The sequence below is a fragment of the Trichechus manatus genome, unplaced genomic scaffold (assembly GCF_000243295.1).
Source record: "Trichechus manatus latirostris isolate Lorelei unplaced genomic scaffold, TriManLat1.0 scaffold00027, whole genome shotgun sequence".
NCBI lineage: Eukaryota > Metazoa > Chordata > Mammalia > Sirenia > Trichechidae > Trichechus > Trichechus manatus.
The window spans coordinates 5144307-5157117 of NW_004443963.1; the positions used below are offsets into that span (position 1 = coordinate 5144307).

The 12811-nt window shown below is 41.2% G+C and overlaps 1 protein-coding gene across 1 annotated transcript in view; it reads right to left on the minus strand.

Moving 5' to 3' along the window:
* LOC101360049 (putative tetratricopeptide repeat protein 41) overlaps nucleotides 1–11960 on the minus strand; it is an 88603-nt gene extending 76643 nt beyond the window's left edge. Inside the window, exons 1-3 of the mRNA XM_004374012.1 lie at nucleotides 11174–11960; nucleotides 6940–7120; nucleotides 2858–3081 (exon numbers count right to left, since the gene is read on the minus strand). Coding sequence (XP_004374069.1) covers nucleotides 2858–3081; nucleotides 6940–7120; nucleotides 11174–11960 — 1192 coding nt within the window. The remainder of the gene's footprint in view (nucleotides 1–2857; nucleotides 3082–6939; nucleotides 7121–11173) is intronic.
* Nucleotides 11961–12811: the final 851 nt, after the last annotated feature.

The following is a 12811-nucleotide window of genomic DNA, read 5'->3' on the forward strand; positions in this document are numbered from 1 at the left end:
ACTCAGGGCTGCAGCTGCAGACAGTTGAGGCAGGCAACAGGAAATTGCTCTCTACAAAGAAGCAGAATCTACTTCAACTGCTGGACCTCTCCAGCCGGCAGCGTTCTCAGCAGCAGCCCCTTCTCCTCTGCCCACAGCCACCTACCCCAGGTGCAACCCCAGCTTCCAAGCAAAGGCAACTATGCTAAGCGATCCTGGTGCTGGCCTTCTATGCCAACCCTCCGCCTCCTTCTTGGACTGCCAGAGCAGCAAACTCTCTTGAGTTGCAGTCCCTCCTCTCCTTAATGAATAGGAGTAGCTTGGAGTCCCTGGGTGGCGCAGTTAACAAGCTTGGCTGCTAACCAAAAGGTTAGTGGTTTGAGTCCACCCAGAGGTGCCTCAGAAGAAAGGCCTGGTGATCTACTTACAAAAAATTGGTCACTGAAAACCCTACGGGGCACAGTCCTACTCTGACACACATGGGGTTGCAGTGAGTCGGAGTCGACTCCACAGGAACCGATGTTTCCCTTAGCAGGACCCCCTGGGGCAGATTGCTAGTAAGCAAGGTGTCAGGCTTACGTTAAGCAAGGCATGCATGGGCTTACTTGTGTTTACTCACTAATCTGTAGTGCACAATTTCACATGGGTTTCACCACATCAAAGAAAAATAGGTGAAATTGTGCTCTACAGATTAGTAAGTAAGCACAAGTAAGCCCATGCCTACCTTGCTTTTTGGGTAATCCAGCCCTCAGTCCCCCCACTTTCTGTAGCTTAGTGAGGAATAATAATAATAAAGCAGCTAAAAATAATAAATGCTGCCTGTGTGCCAGACACCATTTTAAATTCTTTACATGTATTATCTCTTAATCCTCACAGAGCCTTCTGAGGTAAATTCTATTAATCCCATCCCCATTGCATAGATGAGAAACTGGGGCACTAAATAAACTATGCAAGATCACACAGCTAGTAAGTAGTAGAGCCAGAATTGAAAATGTAGGCAGGCCAACTCCAGAACCTCAGCCGTACCCCTCGGCCTCCTGCCATTCATGAGGAAGGATGTCCTTTCAGGGACAGAAGCTGTCACCTGGCTGTGTATTCATAGGTGGTTCCTGACTTATTCCACTGTTGTCAGCCTAAAGATCTGTTTGTTTGAAAGACAGCAGCTGTTTTTATAAGGCACCTTCAGCACCTGAAAGCACACTCACTAAAATAATGATTTACTTTGGGAATAAAATTGTGATTGGGTGTGTACAATTGAGTTCACATCGTCAGCCTGGTCAGACTGAACACCTTTAGGATGTGTCTGAGTACGATTAGTCACCTTTTATAGAGCTACTTGCATCTTCTTCTATAGATTTTTATTTTAACCAGATAATGCAACTGAATCAACGCCCATGGAAGCAGCACACAGGAAATCAAACAACATATTGCATTGGGCAAATCTGCTGCAAAAGATGTCTTTGAAGTGTTAAAAAGCAAAGATGTCACTTTAAAGACTAAGGTGTGCCTCAACCAAGCCATGATATTTTCAATCGCCTCACATGCATGCAAAAGCTGGACAATGAGTAAGGAAGACAGAAGAAGAATTGACATCTCTGAATTATGGTGTTGGCAAAGAATATTGAATATACGATGGACTGCCAGAAGAACGAACAAGTTATCTTAGAAGAAACACAACCAGAGTGCTCCTTGGAAGCAAGGATGGCAAGACTTCGTCTCATGTACTTTGGACATGTTATCAGGAAGGACCAGTCCCTGGAGAAGAACATCATGCTTGGTAAAGTAGAGGGTAAGCAAAAAAGAGGAAGATCCTCAATGAGATGGATTCACATAGTGGCTGCAACAGTGGGCTCAAACATAAAAACGATCGTGCGGATGACGCAGGACCGGGCAGTGTTTTGTTCTGTTGTGCGTAGGGTCGCTATGAGTTGGAACAGACTGGACAGCACCTAACAACAACAACAACAATGCAACTTAGGTAATGCAACAATAGAGAACTCAACCCACACATGTTCACCCATATTTACTCACAGACACCCACAACACTCACAGAAAGAAGTCCAATATCCTTCCAATAAATATCCATCAAAACTCACCCTGGGGCACCCACATGTATTCACTTAGTACACAGAGGCACACATAGGTGTATCCCCCCAATGAGAAGTGATGAATTCCCAAAAGCAGGTTCTCAAAGTCAGAAACATACAAACATATAAATACACAGCCAAAAAAAAAAAAATCTGTTGCCGTCAAGTCGATTCTGACTCATAGCAACCCTATAGGACAGAGCAGAACTGCCCGATAGGGTTTCCAAGGAGTAGCTGGCAGATTTGAACTGCCAACCATTTCGTTAGCAGCTGAGCTCTTAACCACTGCACCACCAGGGCTCCAAATACACAGCAGGTACCTAATAATAATAATAGCTAACACTTACCAATGCTGTTATATGTCAGAAATTCATACTCCCCATTCCATAGTGTGAGGTTAGCTTCCTATCCCCGCTGGATTCCCAGAGTAGCCGTGTGACTCGTTCTTTCAACAAAAAGGGAGTGGAAGTGAGACGTATCACTTCTGGGCAGAGACTTTTAAGGAACAGGTGTGCCTTTTCCACTAGTTTTCCCATTCCTCTAGACAAATCAGAGGACTGTGAGGCCCTTAGGGGACAACACAAGCTGAAGATGGAAAGCGCCTGTGCCCCCAAATGATCACATGGAAGAAAGCCACTTGTCATCTAACCAGGAACCCTACACTGGCCTGTTACACGAGTGAGGGTTAGATTAGAAGAAGAGGAAAACACTCACGTGAGCAGAAGAGAGAACCACTAATTTCTAAATCACCCAAAATTTTCTGAATCAATTTGAAAGTTTGATGCTATTACCATAGTTTTTGTACTGTAATTCCGTGATGAAGTAATGGATCACAGACATGATGTCACTGCTGTCACAGGTGCTACCCACAAAATGAGGGATCAGCAACATGTCTGGGTGTTTCTTTTTGAAATAATTCACCCAGTTGGCAATCAGAGTGGACTTTCCACAACCACGTTCTCCAGACAAGAGCAAAACAGACTTGTAAGTGGGAAGAGGATTTATTCTGAAAAATAAAAGAGTAAAATATAGTAAAAATAAAATAAAGGGGTAAAATGCTTAGAAAATAAAGGAGGGAGGGAGGGAAGGAGAAAGAGAAAAAGAGAAGTTTTTCCTATATATATTTGGCCTCTAAGAGATAGGAAGTTCTAGTCCCAACTTTGACCTCAAGTGAACCAAAATAAATCATTCCCTCTGGGCTTCAGCTTTGTCCTATGTAAAATTAGGAGAGTCGAGAGAAAGTAACTTCTGAAGGCCCTTCCAACTATCAAGATCCCAAGGTTGTTCAATATGAACCCGAGGTCATGTCAGGGGCCCAACCTGCCCAAAGGCCCAGGAAGAAAAGACTCTCCGTATCAGTACATTGTCCTTATATCTGCCCCACTCAGCCCTTCCTTGGGTTACCAACACCACCACCAGGTTGGTCTGTGATGTAACATCACAATGAGGGAATAAAAAATTGAAGTGCTCATGCACCAAGAATTCCCATCAATCCTGAGGATCACAAAGTTGGAAATTCAACTAAACTACCATAATTGTTAGTGACTGACTGAGAAGTAGCCTGCTACTCTACCAGGGTGTTCTAGCTTATGGTACTGCAGAAATAGGATTTTTTTAAAAACTGGCATGAGCATAATATAGCTTGCCCATTGCTTTACCTTTTCTTGGTAAAAATCTTCTGGCTATGCCAAGGACTCCCAGGTCCATGCATATCTCTTCATACAGATTCTAGCCCTGTGCCTTACACAGTTTTCATTCGATAAATATGTGTCTATTGGTTTTTCATTGATATGAGCTCCATGAGGGGAGTTATTGGACTTCTCTTATTCATTATTGGACATTCAGTGACTAGCACAGTACCTGAGCATAAGTTGTTGAGTGAGTGAACAAAACAAATAAACCCGATACTCAGGCTTGGCAAAGCAAGAGGATCAGTCCGAAAACCCATTAAAACAGAAAACCTAAAGCAGGGTCATTAAATAGATTTGCTTCCTAAGAATTCCATCTACATTATACATTAGGAATCAATATGTTATTGCTTTAATTATTTCATCATCAAATTTGAATGGTAGTTAATGGTTACAGAGTTCCGTCTGGGGCAATGAAAAGTTTTGGGAATAGATAGTGGTGACAGGTGCACAACACTGTAAATGTGATTAATGCTACTGAATTGTACATTTAAAATTAGTGCTTTGCAATTTTCTTCATTTTCTATTTATTCTCAGGAAGAAATCATTAAGATCAAAGCTTTTATTTTTAAAAAAGCATATATTAAAAAAAAGTGGAAGACCCTCAATGAGATGGATTGACACCGTGGCTGCAACAACAGGCTCAAACATAGCAACGATTGTGAGGATGGCGCAGGACTGGGTAGTGTTTTGTTCTGTTGTACATAGGGTCGCTATGAGCTGGAATTGAGTCGACCACACCTAACAATAACATGTGTATGTATATGTATATATATCTCCACAATTTAAAAAAATTCTATGGTAGGATCTGATTTTGTATCCTGCTTCCACCTTTGCCCTCTTTTAGTCTACTCTCAACCAAGCAGCTAGAATGAGCCTGTCAAAATATAAGTCATATCAGGTCACTTCTCTGCTCAAAAGGAGTAAAAGCCCAAGTCCTACAATGAGTGACCTACGAAGCCAGACAAGATCTTTGCCCTCCTCTACATGTATTACATCTCCAATCTCACCCCCTACCACTGTGACTTCCTTCCAGAGGCACTCCTCCAGCCTCAGGACCTCTGTGTTTGCTACTGCCTCCATCCGGAATGCTCTTCTGGCTCATATTGGCATAGCTTGCTTCCTCACTTACTTCTGGTAGTTACCCAAATACCACTTTCTTGGTGAGGCCTTCCCGTACCCTACCAGATGCCCTATTCCCTTTAAGCGTTCCATTTTGCTCCACAGCACTTAACAACATCTAACATACTACATATTTATGTTTGCTGCCTGTCTCCACAGTGTAACGTGGGCTCCATGGAAGCAGAGATTTTTATCTTTTGTTCACTGCTGTATCTCCTGTGCATAGAACAGTTCTTGGCACCTAGCAGGTGAAATCGATGAAGGAGAAATACAAATATAAATGCATCTGCATAGTTAGGCTAGGGTCTTAATAATTTCTTCCTGAGAACAAACAGAAAATGAAAAATTGCAAAGCAATCCATGGCTCCTTTCAAAATAAGGAAAAAAAGAATGCTATTGTTCCATAAGGTTGGTTATTAAGACAATGCTTTAAAACTTCCAAAGAACACTCCTTTTCTATTGACCTATATACTCTATTCAGGAACTTACAGTACAAAGCATTGTTTCCAAACAGCAGAGCAAACAAAGCTCTGGATGTTTCCATACAGCTAACCTGTTGTTGTGTGCTGTTGAGTCAATTCTGACTCACAGTGACCTTGTAGGACAGAGTAGAACTGCCCCATAGGGTTTCCAAGGAGCGGCTGGTAGGTTCAAACTGCCAATCTTTTGGTTAGCAGCCTGAGCTCTTAACCACTTCGCCCCCAAACCTAAGAGAATCTATTTAACTTTTGTGTTTTATTGGGGACAACAATTTGAGTTATTTGTTATAAAATTTATTGAAATTCTCATCACTCTGAAGTACTTAAGTTTTTTTTATTACTGAGATATCAATCACATACCATAAAATTCATCATCTTAAAGTATAAGTCAGTGGTTTTCAATATATTCACAAGGTTGTACAAACATCACCTCTATCTAATTCCAGAACATTTTCATCACCCCAAAAAGAAACCTCATACTGGTTAGCAGTCACTCCCCATTTCCTCCTAACCCCAGCCCCTGGCAATCGCTAATCTACTTTCTGTCTCTGTAGATTTGCCTATTCAAATCTAAGTTTTTAACATATGACTTCTATGTTTCTCTTGTAGTCTTATATACACTGACTGAGTGCCATGTTGTATTAATCAAATAGTCTTCCTCTTGGCCTGGGTTCCCAGACCACACATGTTGGTAGCTCTGCGCTCGAGTAGGCTAAAATGGTGGATGTGGAGACTGGCACAGCAATGTGAAGGACAGCCCTGAGCCATCCCAGCCATGGTGGGTTTATTTCAAACAACAAAACTCTTATGAAACAAATGAGATCCATGATGAGAGCTGGAGGATGAGGATGAAGGAAATAAAACTGTCCCAAGAATCTCCCCCTTTCTAGGAATGAGATTGGGAGGGACACTACAGACAACACCAGCTTTCTTACTGTGGATCTCAGCCTCTTAATGCCCATGGATGGTGAATAGAGTATGTCACCACCAAGGATAGGAAAAGATATGGGGCTTTATTCTGGAGGACAATGGATAAAACAGTTAAGGCATGCATACATTGAACAAGATAACTCAGTTCCGTACATACAAATAATCATATGGCCCATTGTAGGCATTCAATAAATGCCGGCTGGATATCTAAACATAGTTAATAATGAGCTAAAGATGTATGTAGAAGCCCTTTGCAAACTATACAATACTATACAGGTGCATTACTTATATCTCCTAATCTCATTTCTTCTCCTTAAAGTCATTCAGCCATTCTCAGGAATTACTTAAACCAACTTTGATCTATGGGAGAAAAAAGAAGGCATGCCCCTTGCCCTCCAGGAGTTTATAATCTTCTTCAGGAGATTGGAAGAAAGTGTATTAAGTAGTCAGAAAACATTTTCAATGCAGAATTATACCTGATAAGGAAATGTTTAACCCAGGAATGGCTTTTAGGGAGCCTCTCCTACAGGAAGGAACCTGCACAGAATGGGGGAAGTAAGGGAAGACTTTCCAAATTTGGCGGATCACATTTACCAAAGTCAGGCTGTTTTGCTTGAGCCTCAGGAAAAGGCTTGGGATTTCTTTACATCTTACCTCAGAACAGAGTCTAAACTGGAATCAGATGCTGCACTGTTAGGATCAAATTCCACATCTTTTAAGGCAAATCTTTCCAAGACTTCAAAGGTCCTGTTTGACTCTTTGGAAATAACAAAAACTTGCTCGCACTTCTCAGCAAACTCTTCATGATAGGAACGTTCAAAGTTGTGCTTGTAGTCTTTATAGTCAAAAAGATAAGTTTTGACATCTTAGATTTGTAGTTTCATATTTTCAATTACACACGGTTATTATAAATGCTCAGGAAGGTCTCCGCCCCTCTGTATCTATATTACCTTGTCGGCACCATATTTCACATCCCATTCCATATGTTAATGAAAGCAAATGACAAACAATTTAATCTCTCTAATGCAGTTCTACTGTCCTATAGGGTTGCTATGAGTCAGAATCGACTCAACAGCAATAAGGTTTGGTTTTGGGTTTAATACTATTTGTGCATTCCTACTTAGGAGTCCAAGTTATTTCAAGACCTCAGAATGACTACAGCAAAAATAAATAAATAAATGGCTTTGGTATGTAAATTCTCTCATCTTTTCATAGCTAAGTATGAAGTCACCTAATTCAATTGTGTAGGGTATGTGTATGTGTCTATCTATGGCAGGGGTTAGGGGAGTAGGGTGTATTTTTAGGATTAATATGCCCCAATATAGATGACAACCATACGTACAGTTGCAGTTCTGCCACTAGGCAAGCCCCTTACACTCTCTGTTAAAATAAGGGCAGGGCCAGTCAACTGGATGATCTCTGAGGTTCCTTCCAGTTTCAATTTGCTGTGATTGTAAACTCATTGCCTAATTACAGTCAGAGTGTCAGATCTGGAAGGCCAAAGATACCCTCTGTCACTGGAGACATCTGTATTCCCCAGGTTTCTTTTTTGTATTTTTTTCTGGGGAAGTGGTGGTGGTAGTGGTGGTGGGGTGTTATTATCAACAAATGCAGGAAAAGGAGAATCAGGTAGGTTAGGCTGGTAGGTTCCCGAGATACTCACCTACCTCCATAGTTAACTGGGCTGCCCTGTGGTTCAGGTTAAAGCCAGAAGAGACCTGGAGGACCTACAGTCTGGTCAAAGGTAGCTTCATGTTTCAAGGTCTTAACGTTTGGGATGACCTCACAGTCTAATAGGTCTCTTGAGCTAACCTAGAACTTTATCCACTAATCTCAGGTATCCCCAAGGACTTTAAAAGTGATTCCAGAGTCAAAAGTATTAACTGATAGTTCTACATCTCCTTACAAGAACTACCAGCTACCCAAATGGCCTATCACTACCCTCACTGTGAAGTATGAGACTTTAGAGCTACCTAGATGATTAAAGGGTATCGAAGATCCAAAGAGAATGAAATTAGCACTTCTTTCTAAAGCCTCCTTTTATAATCCTTTCATTCTGCATTTTCTAATTCAGACGTTTAGTCCACGAATATACATTTAAGAAAAAAGTCTAAAAGAAATAAATCTGTCAGTATTAACCAAAATCAATGACAAAGCAGAATAACACTATGGATAAAAAATGTGTCCCTAACCCAGATACACAGAAAGTCTTGATTCTTGAACACATTAGTCAATGGATGCAGTAAGGATTAAGATTAGTCAGAAAATACCAATATTAACCACACTTGAGACTTTAGCCAAATGCATATATTGTTCCAGAACACATCTGTTATTATTCATTCTTATTAACTGCTATTTACTCTGTGCCTAATATGTGTCAGGCCTTGTTTGTAGGTGCTTTACATACACTATTACTCTAAGGTGGTTAATGTTAACCCATTTTATAGAAAAAGAAACTAAGGCTTACCAATATTAAGTAATTTGTTCAAGGTTCACACAGCTAAGAAGTGAAAAATCTAGGATCTGAGGCCATGTTTGTCAGATTCCCAATAACACTGGAGGTATTTTTTTGGCTACCCTAGCTTCAGTAACAGCCCTGGATTATCATTTGGGATCCACCCAGCCCCAACTCTCAATTCATGTTATTTCTAGTGACTCCACCTCCAGCTCCAGAAGTGCTTACGACCCAGGATTAGTAAATCAGAGTAGTTTCTTGACACTCATTGGGTCAAGTACAAGCGTATGACCCAGATCAAGCCAATCGGAGACAGAAAGATTCAATGCTAGGACTTTGAGCCATTTCTGCTGGACTTGAACTTGGAACCACTACAGACATCATCCTTCATGATGGAGGAGCCAGGGACTGGAGCCAACATCAAGACAGCAGAATCAGGTTGAGAAACTGTTAGAGACCAGAAGCTAGTAACACCATCTGAGCCACTGGATGAAGCCTGAGCAGAACTAGCCCTAATTCTGGGTTTTACAATTATATATGCTAGTAAATTCCCTTCTCATTGAAGTCAGTTTGAGTTACTTAAAACCAAGAGTTGTGACTGATACAATGGTCTGTTCCAGGGGTCCAAGTGATTTGGGTTAGAGGAAGGGTTTTGTGTTGCCATCACAGGTGGGTTTTTACCACCACCACCCAAAACTGTGTATAAATGACTTTTGGTGAGTCAACATTCTCCTATTTACCACAAACGCATCTGCTTCCTATGATATTACAAAGCCTAGTCCCTGAAAGCGTTTGAGAATGCACTTCCTGCCACTATTTGCATTCCCACAGTAATTGGGCCCTTGTATCAGTAACTCATAATCATTTTGGGGTCAATGAACCTTTTGAGAGTCTGATCAAAGACACAGGGCATCTTCCTACCCTCTAAAACACACATATGCATTTAAAAATTCCACTTTTCACATAATTTTAGGGGCTTTCACAGATTTCTCCTGATGTCTGCCTAGGTGAAGAATCTCTGCCATATTGTGATGTTCTTCCACCTTAATCTGTTACATGTCCACAAGACACTATTTTCAAAAATAAAAGTAATCATTTCATTCGAGGCAATATGATGTCAGGCAGTGCTTTTCAAACTTTAATATGCATGTGAATCACCTGGTCATCTTGCTAAAATGCAAATTCTGCTTCAGTAGACCTGGAATGGGGCATGAGATTCTGTATTTCTAATACGTTCTTAGGTGATACCGAGGTTTCTGATCCACGGACCACACTCTGAATAAGGGTGTAGGAGAACCACCATGGATTTTGGAGTCAGAAGGACCTGGGTTCTCTAATCTTGGATACGTGCCTCACTAGTTATGTGACAATGAGTAAGTCATTTAACTGCTATACAGCAGCTTCCGTTGGCTCATCTGCAAAACAGGAATTCTACCAACCATCTGTCAGTTTGTCATACTGTGGTGGCTTACACGTTGCTATGATGCTGAAAACTATGCCACTTGTATTTCAAATACCAGCAGGGTCACTGGTGGACAGGTTTCAGTGGAGCTTCCAGACTAAGACAGACTAGGAAAAAAGGCCTGGTGATCTACCTCTGAAAATTATCCGATGAACACCTTATGGATCTCAACAGAATATCATCCGACATAATGCTGGAAGATGAGCCCTCTAGGTTGGAAGACACTACACAACCACCGCCAACAATGCGCTCAAACATATCAACGATCATGAAGATGATGCAGGACTAGGCAACATTTTGTTTTGTTATACATAAGGTCACCATGAGTCAGAGCCAATGTGATGGCAACTAACAACAACAACCAAAAAAAAAAAACAACCCAGGAATTGTAGTACCTGCCTTGCAGAGCTAAACCTTTAAGATTAAATGGGATAATATACACAAAGCATCAGGTCATTAATAAAGATTATTTCTCTTCCTCTTCCCTTCCCTTTAGATCAGGTTTCTCAACCTTGGCACTATTGACATTTTGGGCTGTATAATTTTTTGTTGTGAGGGCTATTCTATGCATTATAGAACGTTTAGCAGAATCCCTGGCCTCTACCCACTAGATGTCAGTAGCACTCCCCCAAATTGTGACAACCAAAAATGTCTTCACACATGGCCAAATGTCCCCTGGGGGACAAAACTGGCCCTGGTTGAGAGTCAATGCTCTATATTTACATGTTAACTACCAGATACCCTAGGTCTTCTCTGAGCCCCTTAACTTCCTAAATAATTTTTCCTGACTAATTTATTTGCTCTTATTTTCAGTATCAAAAAATGGAGAAATATATGCCACAGGAATAGGGCAATAATTTTAAATGCATAAGGAATATTTTTATCATTTTAAAATGCCTTTCATAAAGGGAGACATACAAAACATTAACCTTATGTTAATAATAGACTCAGCTATCTCTATGTCTACTAACCTATATTTTCAAACATTATGGTGGAGGGGTAAAGCTTTTCTATCACAACCGACCAGTCCTTGAAAACCAGCTCACCCAACTCCTGGAGATCTCTATAAAATCTGACAGGAAGCCCTTTGCTGATAATCTTCGCCTTAAGCTTTCCAATCCTTAATTTTTCCTCATCGTTCTTCAGAGAACATGAGGACAGCACCTCCTCCTTTTCTTCGTCTAACGTCTTCAGCAGCATAGTTCCCGTCCTAAAGTAAAAATACTGAAATTGCGACTCATTCAAAAATGCCGCTTGGATGATCTCAAATTCCGTCAAACTGCAGTGGGGATTCTCCAGGACCCAAGGATAACCATTTTTTGCAGCAACATAGAGATTCTGTTCTACTTTGGATAAAGTGGACAAGTCAGTGGCTTTGGAGAACATGAAAGGTGAGCAGTGAGGGAGAAAGTCTCCGTATGTCTGACCCAGCATGCAGATGAAAAACGGAAGGCAGCTGTTCACATAGTCAAGACAGAGCTTCAGATGTTGGGAACGGAGACAGGAATGCTGTCTAAGGAGGCTGGAGGGAAAGGGTTCCTGGGTCTTCAGTGCTGACCACCTCAGGTCCACAGCTTTGAAATATGTGCCTCGGGAGTTGCAGAGTTCATTAAGCTGAGGGAAGATGTAGTTTGCCAAAAAGTCTCTCTCTTCTTGAAAATCATTCAGAGTTGAGCAGATGTAGGGCTGAATGGGTTTCTGGGGCTTTAAAATGTTTTGGGCACACCTTTTTGCATTCACATTCTCCTTCTGGCTCATTTTGCTTTACTACAGAATGAAGGAAGACACGCTTAAAATAGAACAATTTTCATCCTGGAGCAGTCATCAACTGCCACTGCTTCTAAGTGTTCCTCCAAATTATGTTTGCCATGAATCTTTCTCCAAAATAGTTTCTTTCTTGATGATACATTAAGGTGAGAGAGGCCAACCTAGGGACAGATTAGAGTTGAAAATCAATCTAGTTTAAGTTAGAACTTAAACCACCCCCCGCCACACACACACACTCATTTTAGACTTAAAGGAAGTTCATGTCTTTCCTCTGTTCTCACCAAAGCCTTGGCTGAAGTTTTGAGACTCACAAGGTGAGTGGGCACTGGATATGGTGCCTCTCCTCTTTTCCCCAGACTCCCATACCACTTTCTTAGTGTTTCTTTGGCCAGCCCCTACTTCTTCTCTCTGTACATTTCAAAATTATGCAAGAGAATATGCTGATAGTATGATAAGGAAGACAAGTCTAGAAAAGGAGCCTAATGTATCTAGGAGGAGAAAAAGCCAAAGAGGACCTATGACTGTGACCCAAAGCAAGAATGAAAATAGGAATGAAGCCAAGGTTAGGATAGGAGAAACAAAGTATTATAAGGCCCAGGACCAGGATTGCTGCTGGCAACTGAGAGGCAAGGAAGTCTCATCCAAGAACCTGATGGACTTCTGTGATTTTATATCTTAAGTTGTGGAGGCTCTTACACATTCCATTCACCTATAAAACAAACAAACAAAAAATCCTATTGCCATCAAGTTGATTCCGACTCATAGTGATCCTATAGGACAGAGTAGGACTGCCCCATAGGGTTTCCAAGGAGCAGCTGGTAGATTCGAACTGCCGACCTATT